Genomic DNA, 27,891 nt, shown 5'->3' with positions numbered 1-27,891 from the left:
TTTTGAAAATCACGATATAATACAAATTTTATGACAAATTATAAAAATTTGATATTTTTCAAATTTTTGATATATAGGCCAAACAGTCCTCAAAGTAAATTTTATAATTCCAATGATATATTCTTAAAGTGTATGTAGCTGGGAGGAAAAGCCGACGATCAATAGGTGTTTTGGGAAAAAAAATCCATATCTTCAATACGAAAGGTCAAAATTTTCAATTGATCGTCGGCGTTTCATCCCACCTACATACACGTTAAGCATTAAGTGTAAATCATCAGATTTATAAAGTTTACTTCGAGTACTGTTAAATATCAAAAATATCAATTTTTAATGATTTGCCATAAAATGTATATTACATTGCGAATTTCAAAAAATCAAAATGATTTGATATCAGAATGACATTCTTCGTATTCAGAATGCAATTCGATATGTCTGATGTGCTCTAATGTCCCACAATAAATACTGTCCAAACATTATACCCCTTCCCTTAAGGGGCCTAAAGCTTTTATGGCATACAATAAATTTTGCCCTGCCAAAAGCTCCCTCTAGACTAGGGACTACATAGGCATGATCACACAGGAGGTAAGCTCTGTGTGTTCTACTACTAAAATTGTACACAAGCATTAGGCCTACATTATAGGCCTACATACTTTTTGCACAGTTCATTCTTTTTTATCAATCTTTTTAAACATTCAGCATGTTTGTACTGGGCAAATGGTTGCCGGTGAATTCTAGTGAATGCGAGGAATACGCAGTTACAGCCCCAGCAGGTGAATGCGCGATAAGGCAAAAAAAAAGTGTTTGTTTGCCCAGACATGGGGTCAGAGGATGATTTAAGGCAGCCCCATCATGCACTGCAAATGTGTTATCACTAGAGTTTCAACTGCCACTTTATACTTTTCAAATCCCATTGAATTCTGTGCAAAAGATGTTGTTTAAGAATTGTGCGTGTGTCATTATTACTTGGTCGATTTCAGAACAAAAGTGATGTATGCATAAAGAATAATTCACACCTTCTGTAGGTAACATAAAATGTGAAATCGACTAGCATTTTGAATGTGTTTTTATTGTAAATATATCAGTCCAAATTCAAATTTAACCATGCCCGTCAATGCAATGTGCAAGCAGTGGTGTCATGTTCACTCACACAGCTGTGCTAACTGCATGTCAACACAGTGGCGTGGTGGGAAGTGCTTAAATCATCCTCTGACATGGGGTAGAAACAGGTAGGTCGATTTCCTTTTAAAGGTAAGGGTCGATAAATGCATGAACCTGCCCAAAAATGAATCAATCCTACGAAACGTGTGCGTAGTACACCTGCGTATGAATGTATTTCAACCTCTTTTAATCTCTGGTTGAACAAATTCATCAGGATCGGTAGAGTAAAGTCAATCAAAAGGTTCTTATTTCTGATCCAATAAATTGCACTTACTGTGTACGTTTCGATAACCACTCGGTTATCTTTATCAACACTGAATGAAGACTGCTACTGTGAACTGGTCATCCAATCACCTATTGATTTTTTGGTGATTGACTTGTTGACTGTGTTGCCAGTTGATTTTTTCCTGTTGGATGTTTTGATGGATTTTTCACAGGATGTAGCAGTTCATCAAAAATGTGAGAAAGCTGATATTGACCTTCATCTCTGTTCATGGTGGCGCCCCTTCTCTTCCTGATCTCTATAGCCTCCTTGACCCAACGTTTATATCTGTCTTGTTCCGTGCCTATGACCTCTGCCTCCCCCCAACCGATGACATGGTTCCTCTCTGCAACATGGTCTGTGATGGCCGATTTATGGATGGTTGTAAGCGATGCTTTCCTACTTGCTCTGGTGACTGTTTTTTCAAGTTCTTTTTCTGCTTCGCAGCGGTGCTCATCTAGTCGAGTACCAAATTTCCTTCCGTCTCTCCCACGTATGAGAGATCGCAGTTCAAGCAAGGAATGTTGTATATGGCTTGAGTTGTATTAAGCGGATCGCGTTTATCCTTCGGGTGCACCAGCTGTTTCCTAAGGGTGCTGTGTGGACGCATAGCAGTGGAGATGTTGTAGGATTTCATGACTCTCGACACTCTTTCACTGACGCCTTTGACATATGGCAGGACAACCATCCCTTTGCTCTTTGTCTGTTCTTCTGTACTCTTGGTGGATTTCTTAGGTTTGACTGCCTGCATCTGGTCTTTCACCCGTTTAAATGTCCAATCAGGATAACCACATACTTTCAGCGCTTCCTGGACCTTCTCTTCTTCTGCGATCTTATCTTCCTCTTCAGTAATAATGCGATCTTTCCTGTCAAATAGAGTTCTTATGACACCCATTTTTTGGTGCAGTGGGTGGTGGGACTGGAAACTCAGGTACTGGTCAGTATGGGTTGGCTTGCGATAAACGAGAAGCTTAACCGTACCGTCTTCCTTTCTGACTATGAGGGTATCCAGAAATGGGATGGTTCCTTCCGACTCTTCCTCATAGGTGAACTTTATGGAGTCTGATTTATCCGTTTTGTTGATGTGGTCTGTTAGCTGTTGCACCGTGTTTCTCTTCACCACCTCAAGGATGTCATCAACATATCTTAGCCACAATTTTGGCTTGCAATCCAGGGGAGCCGTAGTAATAGCTTGTTGTTCTAGAGCTTCCATAAAGATATTAGCCGCAATCGGTGATACTGGGCTTCCCATCGCGGTCCCAAACAACTGACGGTAAATCTTCCCTCTGAAGGTGAAATAGGTGGTGGTCAGAATAAAATCCAGAAGTTTCACCACATCCTCACTAGTCAAGTTGAAACCTGTTTCTTTGTTATATACTCTCAACAAGCTTTCTTTTTCCAGTCTGTGTTTCACTATGTCCAGAACCTGATCGATTGGAGTGTTTGTAAACAAACTGACAACATCATGGGAATTGAGTATCTCGTCTTCTTCAATGACCAACTCAGCCAGTTCTTCTGCTAGATGCTTTGAATTTTTCACATGATGCTGTGTATTTCCAACCAAACCACCCAAGATATCAGCCAGCCATCTAGAAGTGCTGTACCCAATGGTCGCCGTATAATCCACAATAGGGACTTGAAAGCGGGGTGTTAGGCTTATGTATTTTGGGGGTACAATACAACCTAGGAACATTCTCGGCCGTCGGGTAAAGATCTTTATATTTTCTTTCTGTGATCTTGCCTTCCTTCTTCAAATCGGAAAGGATGGACACAAGTTTGCGTTTGTATTTTGGCGTCGGGTCACCTGGTAGCTCTTCATATGTTTTCTTATCGCTTAACATGGATGTTACTTGCTCGTCATATTTATCCTTGTCTAACACGACAGTGGATTTTCCCTTGTCCGCCGGCAAGATTATAATATCTTCCGCTTGTTTCAGTTCTTTTATGGCCTTCCTTTCTTCTTTGGTAATGTTTTGCTCTGGTGCTTTTGAAGACTTCAACGTGCTCGCTACTTTCGCTCTTAGTTGGATTCTATCATCCTGAGGTAGGTGTTTACATGCCAACTCGGTAGCCAATACAAATTCTTCCGCACATATCTCTGGTGGCTAAACGGTGAAATTGAGTCCTCTTGCTAACACACTGGTCTGCTCTGGATTTAACTTGTATTTTGAAAGGTTTACCACCCATTTTTCAACAGTCACCAGAGCAAGTAGGAAAGCATCGCTTACAACCATCCATAAATCGGCCATCACAGACCATGTTGCAGAGAGGAACCATGTCATCGGTTGGGGGGAGGCAGAGGTCATAGGCACGGAACAAGACAGATATAAACGTTGGGTCAAGGAGGCTATAGAGATCAGGAAGAGAAGGGGCGCCACCATGAACAGAGATGAAGGTCAATATCAGCTTTCTCACATTTTTGATGAACTGCTACATCCTGTGAAAAATCCATCAAAACATCCAACAGGAAAAAAATCAACTGGCAACACAGTCAACAAGTCAATCACCAAAAAATCAATAGGTGATTGGATGACCAGTTCACAGTAGCAGTCTTCATTCAGTGTTGATAAAGATAACCGAGTGGTTATCGAAACGTACACAGTAAGTGCAATTTATTGGATCAGAAATAAGAACCTTTTGATTGTCTTTTAATCTCTTTGGCAACAAAATCTTGATAAAGATTCAGTATAAATGCATGCTTGTTGCAAGGGTGATGTGCTGGAGAACAAAATCCCGAACAAAATCCCAGACCATACTTGTCATGCTTTGGTTCTTTATATTGATGTTGATTGGTGGTGATTATTTCAAGTGTCATTTGGCATTTTTATAGGAAAAAAACATAATTTTCAAAAAAATGTATGTTGTTTTTTGATTTTTTGGGTCGGTCGTGTCTGGGCAAACAAACACTTTTTTTTTTGGCCTATTGTGGTGAATACCAGTAGTAAAGCTAGCAATAGAAACAGTTTGGTGACATCTTGTGGGTGACACTGGAAGTTAGCCTATACTACAATACAGTGCATAGCATTCAAAATATGACCTTGAAGGCCACAAAAACTATTTTCTGGACTTCCACTTTCAAAACCCTGGATTTATCCAATTAACTGTGGAAGGTGAATGTGCATTGAGGTTCTCAGTATAATAAGGGACGCACGTTTGTTTGTTTTTGCCGCCAAAGGCGACAAGTTTTTTAAATTTTCATGCATTTATACAATTTTATACACATGTCACTTGTATGACCCACCCTAGGACCCCCGGGGGATGTGCGTCATGGTTGGGTCATTTACCAACCAATTAGTGACGCATGTGTCATTATGATAAAAGGTACAACATACCTAAATGGTTAGTCAAATTTGCGTCATGAGGACAGTCATAATCCTTAACATGTGCGTCACAATTTTGACGAGGGGCTCAGTCATTGTCGGCAAATGTCCGTCATTGTTTAGACGCACATGTGGTATAGTTAAATCCGATGCACCATTGTAAAGTGACTCACCACCCCGGGGGTCATGGGGTGGGTCATACAAGTGACATGTGTATTAGGTGGGGAAAGTTTAATTTAATTTATTTTTTAGTGTTGGTGGGCCGTGGGGAAAGTGTTTTTTTTTGCTCATGTATTTATGGGGGAAGTTAAACTTCCTCCCCACCCCCCTTGAAGTCTAATGGTGCGTCCCTAACTATAAACAGAACCACAATTTGCTTGCTCATCTAACAGGGTACAGCTCTTTTACCCTAATACATTTGCACATTTATTGAACGACCTTTGAAAATTTGAGTACAAAAACTCCTACTCTGCAACTGGAGGTCAAAGTTTGTACTATATTCTAAAGTGAGGTTTTTGAACTATGCCATTGGAATGAAGCTGGTCTATAATGTAGTGCATGGCATGGCATCATAGACTGAAAAAAGAAAGTCTATGATGGCATTTAGTCCAGTTGAAATGTAGAATACCATGCATGCCTTGTTTATACATGTAAATCCATTGGGATTAAGCTGTCACATTTAACTGCACTTGACTTTTGACAGCAAACCACCTGTTACCATGGCAACCTAAACCCTGGGAAATATTGTCAGAAACCTTTGAACTATATACACTGATCATGACTGTGAACCATAATGACCTTGTCCTCATACAACTCCACAAAATGTGACTGGGAATAGTAAACAAATTACATAAATATCAATTTTGTCCTTGAGTTTTATGCATTTTTGCAGGTTTGTCCCGAAACCCTGTACCAGGACCCTGCATGGGTAGTGGGTACAATCATAGATACTAAAAGGACATGTACATACTTTGTATATACTGCATACTGGTGAACTTCAATGGCTTACACACATTCTTTTTCCAGGGTCTATGGCTCATTGCTGAATTTGAATTGGACATGCCCAGAGGCAAATGGGAGCCATTAATAAAGAGGGGGAGGGGGCTGATTGAAGAAGATGATGTTTGCTTTTGGTTATTACTTTGTCAATTGTACTTGCTTTGTATGTTTAATTTATATTTTATCACTTTGTCATATATAGTTTTTATACTTGTTTTGTATTTCCATTTACTTTTAATATCCTTGATTAATGATGTAATGTAACATGTAAATTTATGTAGCAACACGGCCCCAGGGAAGACCAGCTCAAGGGCTGATCTGGGCTTTTCCGTGTATAAATAAAATTGAAATGAAATGAAATGAAGATCCCAACTAAAATATTTTACTCAAATAAAAAATTAAAAAAATGTGGTAAAATTTCCCCCCCCCCCAAAAAACCCACATACACAGCGCAGCCTACGTACGGGCAAACAAACTTTCCTCTTTCTAAAAAAATTTTTAGCTAAAGGGTACCGTGCATATAAAGGTACCGTATTAAGCATATTGTAAGGTTTGTTAATGCTCTTTCATGATATCAGTTTTTGAAATCTGCAACTTTCCTATGAAATCAGTCAAGGGCAACAAGTAGTTTTACAACACAAACCTCAATCCAACAATAGGCCTACAAAGCCCTACATGCACCCATGGTAATGCACCATACCAGCATGCAACATGATACAACTACAAAACAGCAAGGTATATTTCACTGCCATGGCTTTCCTAAGTTTTCAAAAGTGAAATCGGTCAAGGGCAACAAGTAGCTTAAGCCCAATTCATACTTTTTCATTCAACTTTGAATCTTTGTGGCGCGGTGCATTGTATATCAAAAGGGGACACTTTTGGCCCCGGGGGGGGGGGGCACTCAACTTTGGAAGTGACGGTATGTGCCTGTCAATAGGCCCCCTCTTTTGAAGTCGACTATACCCGATGACCCCCTTTTTTAAAGTTGCGGCTACCCAATGACCCCCTTTCTTTGGTTGCGGCTACCCAATGACCCCCTTTTTTTCCTAGATTTTCTAGAAGAGCATCATGAAAATGCAACAAAATAATTCCCGAAACGTTCAAATTTTGCTCCATTTTTTCAAAATTTTCTACCCGATGACCCATTTTTGAAATCTTATACTCAATGACCCCCTTTTTTCAAAATATTATACCCAATGACCCCTTTTTTATTTTGTTTGTACCCAATGACCCCTTTTTAAAATAACGCTTTGTTACCGATAGGCCCCTACTTAGCGACACCGGTAGGCACATACCGTCACTTCTAAAGTTGAGTGCCCCCGGACTTTTGGGCCTGGCTTTTGGGCTGCTGAGGTTATCAATTTTGAGTGTTTTTTATACATATCTTAAATATTGAGAAAAATGTCTGCAAAAATACCAGATGCCAGTTAAATTCCGGTCTGAAACTATCAGACAATAGGGGTATAAATGAAAGTCATGCATGTACAAAATGTATAGACTATGTAAGTCAAATTTTTTCTTAGTTGTGTGACCATTTACCTCAATATTATAGCCTACATACCTCAAATTCTATAGTTCTCAAATTCTAGGTTTTTGATCAAACAAGACTAGATTTTACAGTTTTGATATTACATGTGGGATCCACCCATCTGTGCCATGCATATTGGCTGCCTGACACCAGATGACACATTATAATTATGAAGAGTTCTGGCCAAAATGTAAAGTCCATCATTGCTGCCTTGTGGGTTATCTTTTATCAAAATTGTTATATTGATTGCATTATGTCACGCATTAGGTGCGTAAAAAGTCGATTCCGAGTTTATCGTCCCCTGCCCGCGTCACTTTTGGAAACCAAAAACACCCGCGTCAAATTTTCAAAAATGCCAAAATAATTCATTATTTTCAAAGTATCAGTGTTTTCACCAGTTTTAGCAATTGGAAACTTATATTTTTGTTTGTAAAACATATAAATTCATAACTTGGAAGCAGAACCAGGCTCTTTTCTAACTTTTCTAGTCCCTACCCATATGAAAACATGTTTATAAATAACATGTATGAGTGTGGCTTTTAATCAACACGCATTTTAGGTCAATAATGAAATCTGATGAAATAATGAAAAAGTCACCTCATCAACCTGGGAAAAAAAAGGGACGATATAAACTCGGAATTGATTTTCATGGGCCTTATGTCATGCTTTTACATTGTAGGATTCATCATGTGTTCTTTGTTTTATCAGTGGCGTGGCTACAAGTAGGCCTACATACATGTAGGGGTTGTGGTGCCCAGGGATACATAATTATGCATAATGTCCCCCTCCCCAAATTCACAAATGCATGCAGAGCGTGCAAAAATTTGCACAAATAGGGCCTTACCACTAATTGAGTTCAATGGTTATAATTAGCGATAGGCTGTACAGGCCAAAAAAAAGGGTGATGTTTCAAAAAGCTTAGGGTACCAGCTGAATTGAAGCAGCTAATCATCCTGAGCATTTTGACACCTTTTAAAAAAAAATCGGTTGAAAAAATGAGACAGTGCCGGCCAAAAACTACGCATAAGGGGATTTCTTGGGACCCCCTATTTTTCACTATTTTGACAATTATGGGTGTTTTCTTTGCTGTTTGTGGGATTCTAATGATTGTCATATGGACGCAATAAGTAGATCAAACACAACTATTGCCGGAGCTGGATCTTTACCATCCGAATCTTTTATTTCCTTTCATTTACACAGTTGATCAAGTGTCAACTGTGTTCTTCATACTTAATTTAATATCACATACATTTTGTATCACCTCAGACAGCTATATCATCTGAGGTTCTTACATGTATATTACTTCAGATGTATCAGACAGCTACAACATCTGATACCTGTCCCATTCTCCAAACAGCATAATTTGGCTAGGACTTAAACAATTACTCATTTAATATCACCTCAGGCGGCTGTATTATCTGAGAGTATACACAGTTGACAGGAAATCAACTGTCTATATTATCTAATACTTTTAATATCACTTCAGACAGCTATATCATCTGAGCTTTATGTATCAGACAGCAATCATATATGTATCCAGACAGCAATATCATCTGATACCTTTTTACGCAATCAGACAGCTATATCATCTGATGCCATTTACGGTTTTCAAATCCCAAACAGCATAATTTGGCTTGGACCTAATCATTACTCATTTCCGGAATTAGGACAACCCCATTCAATTTCCAAACAGCCTAATTTGGAATTGACATTAAATATTAAGTATGTGAAAACATTCCCAATGACTTGCTCAAATGCAGCAATGTATCTCCATTTTGATTCATATATTGGACAAAATGGTAAAAAGCAAAAGAAACAATGCCATTTAATATCATATTTTTCATAAAGGGAGTGGTGGGTGGGTTTTAAAATTTTCCTGACCTCTTCGGATGGTATCAAAACAGCTTATGAATTTTCCCGGCAATAATTTCTGAGAAAACAGCCACGCCCCCAGAACCGCTGCCTATGATTGGCTACTGGCACGCGACTCGACACAGGGCATGGATGCACAACAGGTGTCGGCCTGATGTCACAACATGCATGGCTCCACCTTTTATTGATCTACAGGACAATGAAACCCTTTTCAACAAAACCCAGGGCTTATTACGCCAATGACAATTTTGGTTTTGATTGAAGTTTGCTCAATCAAAACCCGATTATTTACATAATTTTGGGTCCCCTGGATATATTTATGCAATTTTTACACAAATCATATGTTTTGATGCAAGTTTAAGGGGCAATTTAGGATGTGAGGGCGCTGTTCAGCCTAATAGCTGTTATGTATCCCCCCTACTAAAATTTAATCATTTCTTATTATCAAATCAAAGTTACTGATAAATAACATCATATGTCCAAATTTGAACTCTCAACCTTATTTCACTTGTGCGTGGTACCCATCTGAATATGTGTAGAGACGCTTCCATTGACTTACATGTGATACAAAGTTCGTTGACCCCTGTATATTGCTATGGGCAGGTTACCCCTGTATTAAAAATTAGTGCCACGGTCACACCAACTGTGATAAATGGCTGAAAATTTCAGAATATGGATGATTGATGATTATCTCTAGTATGATTAACTTAAAAATCAAAAATGGTTGCGAAAGGGGTCAGTAAAAGGTAAAGCGCCCTCACGGCCTAATTTTACCCAAAAACGTTAATTTTAAGGACACTAAAAAGTTTCATTTGACACTATGTGCATAAATGACCTTCATGGACCTAAAACTATGTAAGTAGATACCAAAAATGCATTACATAATCCTTAATGTGATAAAATTCCCTTAAAACTAGAAAATAAAGGCCAAATCTGCCCCCCCCCCCTTGTGTGTCGTTATTTGGCCGGCACTGTCTCAATTTTGGGCCGATTTCAATAAAATTGGTGTCAAATTACTCGGAACAACAAGCTGCATCAAATAAGCTGGTACCCTAAGCTGTTTGCAACTACACCCTTATACAGCCTATCACTATTATAATAAAGTTGAATATCGGTCTTAAATTGATCTGTCAGACGATTTTGTGCTGAAATGCACACAAAACACATAAACATTTTGACTTTCATCGCTTGGAGGGGCGCACAATTGATGGTGAATTGGTTAATTCGGTGTGCCCCCTAAGGTGGTGCCCAGGGCACATGCCCCCTCGTACATTAGACACATTTAACATCTCAGTATGTGTGCATTATTTTGTACACTCCCAACAATATATGCGACCGTCCACGTTGAAACGCTTGTATAGTCGGCCCCTGGTCGATTTTGTTTTCTTCCGTGTCTAGAAAATAGGGCCTATATATCATAAGCTTTACAATGATATATCATTTGACTTCAAACAATATCCAGAAGCGGAGTTATGGCTTGTTAAACCATGGAGGTATATAAATAAATGGTTAAACTTTGCTCCTTCAGTAAAAGGGTACATTATTTTGGTGCTACATTATTTCTCTTTTTCCACATCGGTGGTAGGCCTATTACATATCAAATTGTCATAATTGGCGGTCACTTCAAATCATCCCCAAGTCAACGAGGTTCAAGATTGTCCTCTCATTGTTGATTGTTAGTTAACCCACCACTTGAACAGGATTTGGCCAAAGCAAACAAAGACTAGAGCTATTTACTAACTAAGTATTTATAAGCTTATCCTCTTCAACAATAGGATTAAAGATTGGTGTTTAACTGACACTAAAATGAGAAACATGTAGGACAAGCATTAGGTAAATATGAATACAACCTTTATGCACATTTTGCACTGTAACTCGAAATACAATTTGCCGACTTTACGAGCGGTTTGAGATGGATCAGGTGGTGTATGACGTGCAGTCCCTAAATTCAGTAAATTTTCATCGTCAACCGTGTAATTGAATGGGATTATTTTGAAATTTTAAAACGCTTGAAATATCACAAACAAATAGGCCTATGTTGATAAATAATATAAATACAAGCTAAAACCGTTGGGGTTCGATTTATTTTATTTTATTTTTTATTTATTTTACAAATTCGGCTAAAAATACATCAAAAACCAAAGTAAAATTACGCAATACATACAAAAGGAAACAAAATTAAAAATAGACCCAATGGGCTAGCCAGGAAGAGTCAGAAGCATCAAGACACTGTCACCAAAAGGTGTGACTCCTCCAACCCATTGGGGCAATTACATAAAAGATATACTATTGCACTGTTTAAACACATTGTGTGTACATCCACATTACAAGGATGCACCCGCCAGCCACCCACCAGCCAGGAACAAAAACCAGACCCATGCCACGTGGAGGCCACTCCAAATCATCCCCAAGCCACATTGCCTACATGAAGGAATACAGAAAACATTCCCAAACCAGGCAACCCGGTGCCGACCCCACGCGACCGGGACCCAGGACGAGTCCGGCATCCACCCAAGGCCAACAAATGAAAAGAGACACATGCAGCAGCCGACAAGCCCACCCTCCCGATATGGATGTACACATCATTACATTATTACAAGATGGAAATCTGCTCAGTGACCCCTACCTATCAGACACATGGATAGGTAATGAACCCCACAAAACTAACCGAGTATATGGAAAATGCCATACGGCCGGGCGGTTTCACGAGTTGCCGGCTCGATCATGCCACTCGCCGCCTGAGATGGATGGTCATCACATATGTGATATAGGCCTATATTTACACAAGGCAACCATTGGAAATATTATCCCATTTTGTATTTGAACCATACCTACTCATAAATGCATTACTAGTAGTTATGAGCTCATTTTATTGTTTATACACAAGTCAAGTAGGCCTACCGTATTTCGTCAAATATTCGCCCCCCCCCTCAAATAAACGCCCCCCCACCACTTTTTTCAACCAAGATATTAAACAAATTCTGATATTTCCATGCTATCTTGTGTAGTAAGCTTACCAAGTTGCTCACATGGTCGCATGAGTAGCAGCAATAAATGGCGAAAATCTGCATCCGAACCGGAAGTGAACCAAAAGTCAGTGTCAAAAGGTCATAGTTCGTCATTTTAGCGTGACTTTTAAGCTTACCTAATGATTTTAACGGGAATTTTCGTGCTAAAAATGACCTCTAATAAACGCCCCCCCTTGGGAAAATGTACGCGCCCCAGGGCGTTTATTCGACAATCACGGTATTTATAATATCAGGAAAGTGGTTACATAAAATGCACAATTGTATTTATTGTATAAGGCCAAGTAAAAAATAAAACATGTTTCACGTCCGGGTTTTCGAAAAAAAGGAGGAAGTGGGGGCTTTTTATTTTCTATTTTTTTATCGCAAAATTAGTGTAAATAGTACTACATACCCATACTTAGAGCTGTTTTAGCGTATACAATAATGCCTGGAAAAAGGAGGAGACCCTTTTTTATTTGTTGTTCTGAGAGTTACACCCCCTCTAATGATCACAAAACCTTCCTAAAGTGTTTCTTGTATCTTAACAAGGCTATAGAATGCATCCCAACTTCCTGGACATATTTTTTGAAAAGTTATAACCGAATTTCAAAAAATAAAAATATATTTGAGAAAACCTCAAAAAAGGAAGCGGGAGGGGACTTGAAACATGTTTATTTTTTATTTGGCCTAAAACTGTCTGATACTGTCATAAGCTTAAAATCACAAGTGCTTTGATAGTTTGAGTGATGTACTTCGTTAATGATGTATGTAAAAATTATTTTTGAGGGGGCATATGCAACCTCCCCGCATCATTCCATCCATCGCATTCTTTTGCATCCAATTTGCATCATCTGCACACGCTGTTTTGCATCCTCTTTGCAACCTTGAATCCATTGGCACTGCGCATCCTTGCATCTTATTTGCATTCTCTGCAGCCCCTCGATTGGCTACACAGCAGCTCTGTATATTAAGGATGGTAGGTTGACGTGCCACAATGCTTGCATAATAATAACCATTGATCGCTGTATAAAAGCGTGCAACTTTTAAATTTGGGTATTTTTCTTTAAAAGCATTACTGTGTTGTTAATATTGAACGACATTTGACAAATGGGGTATCAAAATGCCCGGTCAAAATGCACATAAATAATAAAATCAGCCTTCTTTCTATGTAGAAATATTGTGGTAACAATTATTATTTATGAAGCTATAGGCGTACTTATAACAGCTGCATTACTTTTTGTGCAGACTTTACATAAACCACTGTGCATGCATGCATCTGCATCCCATGTGATGCCAAGACGCAATCACCACAAGTCCTATTGCACGGAATCGCTGGCCAGCCCTGTGGCTACCGTACCGGTTGGTGATCATGTGAAGGGGTACCAAGCACTCTCTTGCTCTTATGGACGCGCCATTGATGCACACATCCTATTAATGAGTGCCATACGCTGGGCTTTGACCCCGCCCACCAACTCAACACAAAAGTTGTCAAAAGTTACCAAATCTTTCAAAGACCCCTTTGCAATGATTTTTCATCAAATTTACCCCCCCCTTTTTCATGCAAAATCAAGGACAAAATTTGGCCAAAAACAACCCCTTTTTTGTGCTTTTCAATGAATTTCAAACACCCCTTTTCAATGATTAGAATTTCAAACATCCCTTTTTCAATGACACTAAATATTGACATAAAATTACCGGATTTTCTCAAGCACCAAATTTTGCGGACAGTCCAGCTTAAATACCCCCTATTTTGCCAATTTCGTGGTCCTTGCTACTGGTAAAAAAATTACCCCTTTTCCACGCTATTTGGTAACTCTCATGGTTGCCAATTTTGGGTTGAGTTGGGGGCCGGGGCTTTGATGAGCACCACTCTCCGTCAATCACTTTGACGCGTAATCGGTCAGTCAGATTGATATGTTGTTATGATTGTCAGATGATTGTCAATCGGAACCCCACCTCTGTGTTTACACTGTGTTTGCTCACCACAAGCAAAGGAGTAATGTAGGCCTACTTCTCTGGAACCTAGTTTAGTACTGGGCCTACAGGTAAAGTTAACATTCTCCTTTTAGAAAAAATAACCCAGTCTTACAAAAATCCTGGGTTATGTTTTCAAAATTATCAGTGACAGGACTTGCGTGACACTATGCAATTACGTCGTATTAAATGCTTCGTTACACCCATGCCCCCGCCCATGCAATTATCATTTATTAGCAGACATTTTCCTTTCACACTGATTCTCATTACTTTTCAATAGCAATAAAGGCAATCTAGTTTATTCTCGCACAAATTCTGACATGTTCAGGCGCCAACAATCAAGTTGTCACTGTTACTTTGATTAATGTCCACGAAGTTGACTTTTAATGTAAGAGTGCACTAGTTTTAAAGTCCATAAGTATGATAAGTTGACTTCACCATGACATAACAAAATGCAAACTACTTTTAAGTCAATAAATCTGATAAGTTGACTTTATATCCTTCACTACATAACAAAATGCAAACTACTTTTTAAGTCAATAAATCTGAAGTTGACTTTATATCCTTTATATCAGGTAAACAAATGCAAACTACTTCTTGATTTTCACATTTTGTGGGTCGGTTGGACCCAAAGAACAGGGTTTTTTTCATCGCCTAGATACAGTATTCACATTTGAAATCACAGATCCCTCAGTTTGGCTGCTGAAGCTGAAGACAGACACTTTGACTCAAATGATGGGAATCAAGTTTCTAACAAAGACTCTTTATGTAGGCCTATTTACATGTAGGCCTGTAACATTTCCATAAAAATAGATATTTCTTGCAATAGAACACTTTTAACTTTGATATACACTCCACTTTTTAAGTCGTATGATGTGTCGCAAAATTTGAAATACAAATTACTATGGAATTAGGCCTCGGCATGCTCAGTACAGCTGTGATTTGGATGAAAATTATAACACAATGACGAAAATCCATCACGCATGATGACGCCAGACTATAATACCAGTCTTATTGTTAGCTATTGTTTGCTCAGTAAATATTTATTTAGTACATGTATGTCAATCTCTGTGGGGGAATGTTAATCCTGTTTATAAATATAAATTTAGTTTAAGTTTAAGTTCAAGAGCACAATTTGGCATTTTTACCCCAGAACTTACCCAAAGTTTGTTTTTCAGAATTGAACTTAAAAATTATTTACTGATTCAGTATTTTTATAGTACATATACCATAGTGCATGACAATTTTTCTGGTTTGCATGCGCATATATTGAGGGGGCTTTGGGGTAAAGCAAGGGTGGCACCCCTTCGCAGCAGTTATTTGTCTGGCAAACTACATTCTGTGCTCTATGGGATGCAACTATTCATATGAAATTGGTTTCATGTGGTACCTCCTATGTTTGATCTAGCACAAGTGTGTGGGGTCCTTTGCGGATGTCTGGCACCCCCTTTAGGCCTACAGTGAATAATTTGTCTGGCAGGGTCCATTCTGTACTCTGTGTGATATACTTGTTCATTTAAAATAGGTTTGAGGTGGTACCTCTTCTGTTTGATCTAACACATTTTTACCCCCCTTTTAAGGTACCCAGGGGTCAAACCGGGGGAGGGGGGCACTCAACACAAATGACCATACGGGTATGTTCCCCGAAAAGACCCCCTTTTTGGATTTTGCAGCTCGAAGACCCCTATATTTGACCAAAATAGAGCTCTGAAAGACCCTTGATTTTGATAATTTCAGCTCAAAAAGACCCAAAAATTTCTCATTCCTCATATTTCTGTTTTTTTCAGGCGATTTTCAACCAAAAAGCCAAGAAAGGCCCTTGATTTTGACTGTTTGCAGCTCCAAAAGACCCCATTTTACTTGTGCGCAGCTCCAAAAGACCCCCTTTAACCTGTACGGCGTCAGCTCCCAAAGAGAAACATACCCACCAAATTTTTTATGTCCCCCCCGGGTCAAACTCAGCGGGTGGGGGAGACCCGCCAGACGCACATAGCGAGAGCGTGGCCTAGCGGTTAAGGCATAGGACTGTGAACCCAAGGGTCAAGGGTTCAAATCCCAGGTCCGGCTCTTTGTGTCCTTGAGCAAGACACTTCACTCTACTTGCTTAGTGCTTCGGAGGGGACTTTAATCTGTCTGTCCCGTGTACATGCATATTTTCTCACATTAATGTAGTGTGCACGTTAAAGAACGTCACAGGCTATTCGAAAAGAGCAGGGATCATCCGGTCATGTTGACTGTACTTCAAAATACACTCATCTACTCTAGGTTCCAGAGTAAAAATAAGTACAGCTTGTCTGTACATGAAAGCGACAATACTCATACATATGAGGGAGGCACTTATAAGGAAGAAGAAGAAGACATATATGCAAATGGCATAAATGTCCCTGGGGTTGGATGTTGAAACCTTTTTCATTTGACCAAATTGTCCTGGGCTGACGTACTATATTTGGGATTTCAGCAAATTTCAATGTTCAATCAATTCAAAGTGATAAAATGAAAAATAAAATATAACATACAGATTTTCTGACCTATATTTGATTGAATCATGAATACTAGTACATCATACATGTGAAGGTAGTAAGTGTTTGTTATTATTTGGATTACTTGATATTAACCCTGGATAATCCAACAAAGCATCTAAAGCACCGCTTATTTCCGTTAGGATCCGCGACAAATAGCTCGGGATGGCTTGAACAAATTCATTCCGACCCGGCAGAGTAAACGTAGTAAACAAGGTTCTTGTATCTAACCCAGAAAATGCACTTTCTTGTGTACATTTCAGTATAAAACATTGTTACCTTTGTCAACACTTGATGATGAGTTACTGCTATTATATCACTCATACATAAATTCTAGACAGTTCATTGGTTGATTAACATTTATCATTTTTACTATCACCCTCTCCGTGTGATAGTCTTTACCATCATGTGCTCTGCCGTAGTGCGCCAAGCCAAGCCGTGCGCTGACTCTTGGACTCGCCGATTTAGTTATGGGGTGGACCCCAAAATGTGAAGTATATCACGGCAAAACATGGTGTTATGTTGATGAAAAAATGTATTTGCTACCTTAAATAGTATTTTAGTAATAGAATTTATGCATGAGTGATATAAAACAAATATTAACTGTCTTAAATTAGTGTAATGGTGAAATATAATCACTCGGTGAAAGATGTATTGTTCCATTCCACTCGCCGTTCCGGCTCGTGAAATGGAACAATCCATCTTTCACCTCGTGATTATATTTCGACCATCACACTCATTAATTAATACAGTTAATATTTGTATACTGGCAAGTGATGCTAGATGGATCTCGCAGCTCTTCGAGTCCCGGGGGGCACTCACTAAGATGGGTGAGGGGGATGTGCAGCCACACTGAACCCATTTTTCAACTCTCTCTCACCTAATGACCCCCTTTTTTGTTTTAATGAACTCCCTCTCACCCAATGACCCTTTTTTTGTTTTCCTGTCACCAAAAGACTCCCTTTTTTCAAAATTTTGGGAAAACATCAAATTTTATAAAATTTTCCAAATTTTTTCAAATTTTTCAAAACTTTTGAACATTTTTTATCAACTTTTATATTTTGACCCAATTTTTCCCAGTCTCACTTGATGAACCCCTATTTGGTAAGATTTCCACCAGTCTCGTGGAAAGACCCCCTTTTTTGGGGCTTTCTCACTGAAAGGTTCTCACCGAAAGACCCCATCACTTCCAAAGTCGAGTGCTCCCAGGGCTTTGAGTTGTCAATTGATTATTTTATCTGAGGATTTTCTTGGTCCCTGATGAAGAAACTCATCGAAAATGTGATGAAAAATTGATAAAAAGAGGAGTGGTACCACCATGAACAGAGACAAAGAACAGTATCAATTATCTCACAATTTTGATGAGTTTCACAATAGAACCCTGCAACCAACTTATATGATTCAATATTGACATGAATCTTGCAATCCTCCAGAAAGTCTCATTTAAGCATTACCCATTATAGCGAATAAGTAATGTGGTCAGTGTCAAATTGGAGTGGGGTGACCAACCCGGGGGTACTCAAGTTTGGTTTTGGTAGGGGCACTGTGCCGTTGAGCCTGAGAATTTATTGTCTTACGTTTTTTGAAATTTTCCTCCAAATTTTGGAGAACATTCTCTTTTGGAGAAGATTGGGAACATTTTGAAAAAAAAGACCCATCCATAGCAAATCTGGCCTGGGAAAAAGGGTCATTGATATATACTTAAAGGCCAAAAATGCTACCCACATTTGCGGTCGCATAGCCTTTGAACTGAGTACCCCGGACTAACCACAACCCCAGCCTCCTCCTCCCAACAATAGAAACCTGCAACCAACTTACGATTCAATGTTGACAGTAATCTTGCCATGATGATGTCCCAGTTCCATGAAGCCTCTCATAAGCGTCGCCCATTCTATCATGAAAGCTGCGAGGAAGTTGAAACCTACGCTGCTAAATGAGTACTTCCTGAGGAATGTCATCAAAAAGCCGAAACCGACGAAGACCATGACATGGACATCTTGGAACACTGGATAGAATAATGGGGAGATAAAATGAGTTAGTTACCAATTATTATAGGTATCATTCCTTTCTGGTGGAGAGGGCTCAAAAGAATTGATCTACCCTTTATCTGGTCTTTTGGTTTGTTCCCTAAATATACTCGTACTCTTTATATATTACCCAACACTTTTAAAGGTTTTTCTGGCAACTATCTTTTCAAATGAGAAAAATAAAACCATATTTTAATTCATCAATATTTGATAATCAGGGGGTCCAACATCATTGTCTATAACTTCACTGTACAGGTTGGATGTTTTAAAGTTGCATAAAAACATCATTTTTGAAATGTGTGAATTTTTTTTTGGGAAAGAGGGAAAATAATTTTGAAATGGGATAACTTTATTTTGTTGTTTCCTCTTTTCACAGGTTTTTGCCAAATGGTCAAAATGCGCACGAAGTTATGCACGAAAATGTTTTGTCATTTTAGGGGCATTTTATTTACCCTTTATGAGCCCAATCTTTTGAGGCAACCATTATTTAGCATAAACTTCTGTTCCATTGTTGCGTGCATGCTAGAACTATAAAATTGCATTATTTACAAATCAATAAAATCGTCAAGTGTAAAGAAATGAATTAGGCCCCTGGAAGGAAGTTTGACAATCAACTACGGTATTACTTGAAAACAAATCATGCAACATTTTATAGGCAGTGCATGAAACTATGTGCAGACCCATAAACATATTACGGTATGATACAATACAATCAGATACAATTAAGGGGTACTTAACACCCTGGCCAATTTTATTGCCTATTTTTGCATTTTCTCAAAATTATAGCATATTGGTGACAAATAAGATGTATATTATAGGGGCAAGGACTACAACTTCCGTACTGAAAATTCAGCAACTCAAAGTAAGTAGTTATTGATTTATTGATTAAATATTGGTTTTCCCTCATTTTTGACTGTAACTCCACAACTGTTGTCTGTGCTGAAATGAAATTTCCAGTGCAGTAATTGTAGTCCTTGCCCCTATAATATACATATCTTACTTGTCCCCAATACGCTATGAATTTTGAGAAAAATGCAAAAATAGGTCCAAAATTGGGCAGGGGTGTACCCCCTTAATCTCATGCCGAAAGGCGACTTGAAGCCTTCCAGACCATATTTTTCCAGTTTTGTTCATTTTGCTTTTAAAAATAACACAGTTTATTTCTGCAGGGTAATAAGGACAAAAAAAAAAGGTTTGTCTCAAAGCTCGCGCGCGCAATTTGTAAATTCGTGAGATTTGGAAAAAAGAAATGCATTTTTTTTTTTTTTCCAATTTTTTTTTTTTTTAGTTTTTTCAAAAAAATTCGCCGAAAATCAGATTTTTTTCTCTAAATACCATGAAAAAAGTCGGGAATAAAAAAATTTAAAAAAATCGCATTTCGCATTTGTTTTCAAACCACTCGTGAGCTTTGAGACAAACCATTATTTTTTTTGGCCTAATGCTTTCAATGATGTTTCAATGCATTTTAAAAGTACATTTGAAGGCTTTCAGTTTTTTTCAATTCCATGACTTTTGCATACACAGAGGAATCAGTCGAATCACACATAATTCCAGACCACAATGAGATAAGTCCAAGGTTAAGGTTAGTGTTAAGGCTATGCTAGGGTTTTGCAAAATTTCAGAATAATGCACCTCTTGTTCAAATCGGAATAAGGGACTGTTCACAAACATATAGCCAGGGGGGCCTGATGCAAAAAATCTCATCGCGAAAATTTTAAGGACCCCCACTTTTCAGGTCTCAAAAATTCAGGGCCCTCTTTTGACATGAAAATTATGGGTCAACCCATAGAAAAGCATATAAACTCAATTTTCCCAGGAAAGTTTATGGTCAATTTTTTCAGAGCCCCCCCCCCCTAGGAGGGTCAAAACTAAGAGCCCCCTTTTTGCATCAGGCTCCCCTAACAAGTGTTTGTGAACGGTCCCTAAATCCCCTTTGGAATAACACTCCCTGAATAACAGGTAGGAACAATTAAAATTGTCAATGGATACTGCATCAGGCAATCAGGCCTATGGTGGGAATGTGATAATAATACTCTCACAGTGCATAGCTGCATGTACATTAAAGAAAACAAGTCACCAAAAAATGTTATACATTCTGAGATTTATTACGAATGGATTAAGAGGTCCTATGCAAATTATTTTTGAACATGATGGTATGGATGACCTAGTCTGTGCTAAGTGTACCTATATTACCCATAGGGAGATAAACTACTGGGAACCACACACACTCGCTCTTCGTGGGGCATCACGGCTCGTGAATCACAAGTAGTCTCTGACAAAGACTATGGATGACCAGGCCCGTAGCCAGAATATTGCCTGGGGCAGGGTTGCAAATTTTCAAGCGAAATCTTTATTTTAGCCCAAAGTAGACCTTTATCCCCTCTGCAATTGATTTTTGGATTCTGTTTTTAATGATTTTCACAGAAAGTTCATGATTTGGGGTATATTTAGCTAAATTTTTGACATTTTTGGCCCAATTTTGTCAATTTTTACAGACAAAACAGACCTTTTGCAGATTTATGGGGGTGAGTCGCCCCACCACACCCCGCTGGCTATGCATGGGCCTGTGGGTAGTCCTGCTTGGGAAGGGTTCTTCATCAATCATCATGCTTTCTCTATCTAGTCTACTTTGTAGCCCCGGGGGTCACTCCCATTGTGGCCTGTACACCATCCGTGATAATGAAAACGCGTAAAAAAAGGGTAGTTTTTTGTGGGTATGCACGATACGCGAGTAACACATTTAGGGTGTCAACAACATGTAATATTGGAAAAAAGGGTAGCAAAATCACAATTGCTAATACGCGGTTCATGAAATTTAGGGTATGAAATTTGATGCAAGGAATAAAATCCCTGTTTAGGGTATCGTTTTAGCCAAGGGTTAAATCCTTGTTTAGGGTGCTTTTCAAAAGTTGATTATCGCCAGGCGCGTAGCCAGCAATGTCAGTCCGAGGGGGCAAACGTCTTTATCGTCCCTAAAACGTCGTTATCGTCCCTATTCTTTTTATCGCAATATCGAGTGTGCGTAGCACGCGAGTCTACATGTTGTGGTAAATAACGAAGCGTACAGAAGCGCGATGAAATAAATTTTGGGGTTAAATCTCCTTCTCCCCTTTTTTTCTCTCTCCTCTTTCTTTCTTTCCTTTCCCTTCTCTTCCTCTCCTTTTCCTTCTCTTTTCCTTTTTCCTTCCCTTTTTCTTCCCTCTCCTTCCCCCTTCTCTTTCTCCCTCTCCTTCCCTTCTTTTTCTCTTTTCTCTTCTTTTTTCCGTCCCCATTTTCCCACTTCTCTGTCCCCATTTTAGTTGTCCGGGGGGGAGGGGGAGTCTGCCCCCCCCCACTGGCTACGCCACTGATTATCGCGGATGGTGTACAGGCCACAATAGGAGTGACCCCGGGTTTGTAGCCCCCTTCTAATTTATCATCCCTGGCATTCCCTGCAATCCCAGGCGGCGATCAGGGTTGAGCTGTTTTCGGAGTGAGCCACCAAAGTTGAAACTTGTGTAACTCACAAAGTTTGATAGAAGACATATTGAAAATTTACCTTTATTGGCATAAACTTGCAAAATTGTACACAATACCAAAATTAACATATTTTTCTGTCAACCAGTGAGCATGTTAAATTTTTGACCCCTGTATAACCCTATGGGCTCATTTCCAGGGTCCTTTTGAAGGTAATTGACTCAGAAGGCTTGTTGGATCAGGGAAGTGAGATTGGATTCAGCAGGTCGTAATTTTCAGATATCAAGGTTAACAGTTGAACTTTTAGTAACAAATGGCATTATTTATTTCATTGAAATCTTGTCTAGTCTATATTGAAAATTACAACTTGTACCACAAAATATGCCCACCCCTTCCATTGTATCAAAACATCTAAAAAATGACCTGTCTGATTGGTTTTGAAGGTTTACAAATAATAGGCCTACCTCCATTTAAATCCATTCTGAAAATATTTGATGGCTTTTCTTCCATTCTGTGAAGCTTTTCAATGAAAAAAGTTCAAGTTTTGAAATATTTCAAAAAATCAAGAGCTATCTTAAGAACTACTGAATCAATACTAGGCTTGTTTGTACTCATTTTAATGCATTTTTCATGCTGATTCCAAATATGGTCATGAAAATTCACATTTCTGAAATTTTTGAATTAAAAAAAAATGTTGAAACTTGTCGACTGCAGTCGACACCCGCGTCAAGAGAGTTCAAGGAGGCTTTCAACATGAAAGGTCCTAAGTGAGCTGTCTCAAGATCAAACTAATGAACCAATATTAAATGGGCTTGTTAGCCTTGTTTGTACTCATTTAATGCAATTAGGCCAAGAAAAAAAAAATTGTTTGCTTGCCCTCAAATGAATTTTAACAATTGGGTCGGTCGGACTGATTTTTTTCCCCTTTTTTTTTAATTACTAGCAAACTCTACTGTTTGTATTATTTTTAAGGCTCCACATATGAAAAATTAGACAATTTTGGTGTCAAAAAGAATCAACTAACACAACAAAACAACTAAAATGTTGAACACAAGCTCTATTTTTATTTACATCTTCAGAATGCACAAATTTGAAAAGAAAAAAAACCTTTTTCAACCATGGGAAATCTGGGGAAATAGGGCTACATTTCCCCAGATTTCCCATGGTTGAAAAAGGTCACAGATAGAAACACTGGAAGTGGTAGCCAATGTTTATGCCGACCAGAAGTGAATGCTTGGTAGAACTGGTCAGCGTAAGTGCTAAGTAGGAGTAGGCTAAGTGTACGATGGAGGTAGGGGTAAGAAAATATTTGTGGAATTTTGGAAATGTTTATCTATAGGGAAAGTTTAAATGCTGCCGGGTGTAACTTGAAATGTGAACACAACTAAATAAAATAGAAATAAAATAGCAGACAGGATTTTTTAAGGTCACAAGGACTTTCATCATATAAAATAACATGTCATGTTGAGCCTTTATAATTTTAAAATGTCAACTAATTTTTCAAACAAAACAGTGAAAACACCAAACCATGCATTTCCCACAGTATTTTAATCATGGATTTGTACTAATACTCCATGATTTTTAAATTTAATCCAAGGTTTCAAGTCTGAAGGATGCCAGCATTTTGGAGCACAAGATCATATTTCTGGGAGACATCATGGTTTTGTTCCGAATTTTAGAAAATTACATTTTCAGCCTGTATACAAAAGAATAGGAATCTATCCTAGTCTGTTTTTTAGTCCAAATTGGTCGATCAATATGATTTTTCACCCACTCATTGAGAATCTTGCACTGAGAAAGAATACTGCATTTGCACTTTTTGGTAAGGGGGATTAAAAGGAAGCTAGGAAAGAGAAACTTTTTCACTCGGGTGCGGTTTTGAATCATGGACCCCTCGGGTGGGTGCCAGACACATGTGCACAGGGGATACCTTGCCACGGTGTCTAACTTGGCAAGCCAAGCTAAAATTCTGTGCCCATGATATGACTGCTGGTTCGCATCATGAAATAATCTGCACCTCACATGGGATACCTGCATCTGCAGATGCTTTTGTGAATTGAGGATATTAGATGTTTTGTTCGGTTAGGGTTATGCCTACTGTATCATATCTTGCCTTCAGTGCTCAACTCACAGCAAACTAGACCCACCATAGGCTTAGGAACTGGGGGCTTGCAGGGGCTCAGCCCCCTCAATAATTTGGGTGTGGGGCTCAGTCCCCCCTATTTTTCCAGATACCAGGAAAAATGGGTGGTTTTGACCTATTTTTTACAAAATTTCCTGACACAGAGGGGGGGCCCTTGACTGGCCACCCCCGGGGATGGAGCACAAAAATGTTTTGTTTGGTCAGCCCCACCCCCTGCCACCCCAATGTTGAAAATCTTCTTAAGCCAATGCCCACAGTATTTTGACAAAGACTAGGCAATAAGCCTTTTTGAAATTATATATGACATGAGGCCAAATAAAAAAGATTGTTTGCTTGTGCTCCACAACTTTTTCAGAATTGGGTCGGTCGGTCAGATTTTTTTTTTTTTTTTTAAACTCACAGTCAAAACATGATTGTACATGCCTTTAATTAGCTTAATAAATAGCCAAACAGTTGTGAATTGGGATATTTCTCTGCTGTATACTGTTTACTTATTAATCTGAGTTTATGACATTCTAAACTAGTCATGTTAAAAATATTTTACTATTCATTTAAGGTCATTATAAAGGGGTCAAAGGTCAAGTTTTCAAAAATGCTCCAATTGAGTCGATATTTAAATGCAATGATCCTTATGACATTCTAAACATGTTCAAAATATTTTCAAATTCATTTAAGGTCATTAAGGGGCCATAAAGGTGTCAAAGGTCAAGTTTTCAAAATGCATGTTTTTGGCACAGCCAAAGGGGGGAGGGGAGCGATTTTTGGCACACCATTTTGAGAATTCACTACCCCAGTCCCCAGAGGTACATATAATTATTGCACAGCCCCTGCCTGACTCAATAACAGATTAGAAAAGATTTCAGCTCAGGTCAAATTCATTTGTGGAGAAAGAGTCGGCAGCTTTTACTGTACACATTATGAAAATGATTGGATAACTTTGCATCTGACACATTTGTGGGAATATTTTGATGGATTGGTTTTTATGTCCACAATGTGAGACATAATATACCACATATATGTACCACAATATACTGCCGAAGCCCCATGGTTCAGCTATGGTGTGGTAACCGCTCTAGTTAAAACAGTTTAGAAGTGTGTAGAAACTGTAAAAAATACATTTCTGGATGTCAAAAATGTTAAAAGACAAAAAACAACTTTTTCTTGAATTTCCAAAATTAGGGTCAGTATTCATTTGTACCGTACAGTAAAAACTTTTTTCCAGATTTTCCAGATTTAAGGGTCGGTCGGTGAAGGACAAGCATACCATCTTTTTTTTTTGGACCTGATCAAGGGGAATGAGTCACATGTCGAACCTGGTCAAAAATAGGCGGTTCTCGAACCACATGATCCCCCTGGCTGGGCGGTCCCCTGGTGACCCCGAAATGACCTTCCAAAAATTTGGCTCTAAATGTAGACTGTACCCACCAAGTTTCATGCCCATCCAACAGTTTTTACTAATTTGACCTCAGATGACCCCCGGTGACCTCAAAATGACCTTCCAAAATTTGGCCTTAAATGTTGACCGTACCCACCAAGTTTCATGCCCATACCACAGTTTTTACTGGATGACCTCAGTGACCTTAACCCACTAACCAATACCAAAGGTTCTGTCTGGGGTCAAGATACATGTACACCCACCCATCAAGTTTGAGGAACTTTTATGTAGGGAGTCCATCTGCAGTCTAAATTGGTTGGGTTTTGTGGAAGGGCATGGGTGAATTGTTAAAATGGAAAAGGAACTGGAAAAGCTGTGCAATAAAGCAGGGAGTCCATCTGCAGTCTAATGATGCAGTCAACAAGGTCAATGCCACTGTGGGTCAATGCTTCCTATATGCACATAGGCCTACACTGTATGCACCTTGGAAATCTCTACCATAAACAGGTCATCTCTAGCTTGAGGTAAAATACCTGTAGATCAAATGTCAAGTTAAAGATTGGCAAAGACTGCACATGTATTGGCTGCAGTGAAAGTGAAAATTGAAACTGGTATGAAGGTCCCACAAGAAACTCCATTATTGTTTTTATAAGGCCAAATAAAAAAATAAACATGTTTCACATCCCCTCCCGCTTCCTTTTTCGAGGTTTCCTGAAATATATTTTTATTTTTTGAAATTCAGCTATAACTTTTCAAAAAATATGTCTAGGAAGTTGGGATGCTTTCTATAGCCTTGTTAAGATACAAGAAACATTTTAGAAAGGTTTTGGGATCATTAGAGAGGGTGTAAGGCCAAGTAAAAATAAAAACATGTTTCTCGTCCGGGTTTTTAAAAATTAGGAGAATGAGGGGCTTTTTATTTTTTATTTTTTATTGAAAAACGACGCTAAATACCTGTATTTGGCACCATGTTTCGGTATTCGACATACAGATTGATATCTGAGAAAAAGGAGGAGGCCGCCCTTTTTATTTTTTGTTTTGAGAGGTAGACCCTCTAGTGATCACAAAACTCTTCTTAAATGATGTATTATGCATTTACAAAACCGTAAAATAAGTTTCAACTTCTGAAACATCTTTTTCTACAAGTTATAACTGAAAGTTTACAAAATAAAAAGAAATTTGAAAAATCTTCAAAAAATGAGGAGGGCGCGGACGAGAAACATGTTTGTTTTTTTACTCGGCCTAACTCTCAGAACAACAAATAAAACTAGAGATAATTTGCGCTCACAGAGCGCGAGACAATCGCAAGGCATGTAATCCTTTAATGGCCGTTTGACCTGACCTTTGACCTTAATGTTTCCCGGGTCACAAGGTTTGTTGTCTCCGAAATTAAGCCCCCATACCCCTTACAAACAATGAAATTACGGTATAAGATTTGACCTCAGATAACCTTTGACCTGACCCTGCAAACATATTCTCCCTGGTCATTAAGTTTGTTGTCACCGAGTTTGAGTCTCGTACCCAATAAATGTCCCAAAAATGCATTTCTAAAATTTTACCTTTGACCTGACCCCTACAAAATGTTCCCCTGGTCATGAGATTTGTTGTCACTGAGTTTGAGCCCCATATCCCTTACAGATGTCCAGAAAAGGAAATTGTAAGATTTGACCCAAGATAACCTTTGACCCGACCCCTGCAAAGTGTTCCAAAATATTCCCCTGGTCATTAAGTTTGTTGTCACAGAGTTTGAGTCCCGTACCCATTACAGATGTACAGAAAATGCATTTCTTAAATTTGACCTCTGCATGAACTTTGACCTGACCCTGTAAAATGTTCCCCTGGTCATGAGATTTGTTGTCACTGAGTTTGAGCCCCATACCCCTTACGGATGTTGAGATAATGCAATTGTAAGATTTTACCGCAATTGTAAGATTTTACCCCCTTAATGTCCTTTGACCCCAATTCTTTGTACAACTTTTAGACACTGGCTAAAGGCGATGCAGGTATGCAACGGCCGGCATAGTGTTATGTAATTTGTGGAAGAAGAAGTATTTTTAGTGAAAATCACATTTTGGCCATAATGACCTTTGGATGACCTTTGACCCCGAGTTGGTCATGTAACATTTGTCCCCCCACCCAATGGTCCTTGTGACCAAATATGGTCACATTGGCTTAAAGCATATAGCTACGATGGCTCGTTAAAAGTTTGACAGAAGAAAGAAAGAAAGAAGAACTGACCAAAAACAGAAC

General features: G+C 38.8%; 1 protein-coding gene across 1 annotated transcript in view; it reads right to left on the bottom strand.

Annotated features, from left to right (window-relative positions):
- Positions 1 to 27,891, bottom strand: part of LOC140169664 (ammonium transporter Rh type B-like) — a 95,054-nt gene that overhangs the window by 60,367 nt on the left and 6,796 nt on the right. The window contains exon 2 of the mRNA XM_072192950.1: positions 18,459 to 18,645. Coding sequence (XP_072049051.1) covers positions 18,459 to 18,645 — 187 coding nt within the window. The remainder of the gene's footprint in view (positions 1 to 18,458; positions 18,646 to 27,891) is intronic.

This window comes from Amphiura filiformis, chromosome 14, assembly GCF_039555335.1.
Source record: "Amphiura filiformis chromosome 14, Afil_fr2py, whole genome shotgun sequence".
NCBI lineage: Eukaryota > Metazoa > Echinodermata > Ophiuroidea > Amphilepidida > Amphiuridae > Amphiura > Amphiura filiformis.
The sequence above is the reverse complement of the archived record's forward strand: the minus strand, read 5'-3'. Positions and strand labels throughout refer to the sequence as shown.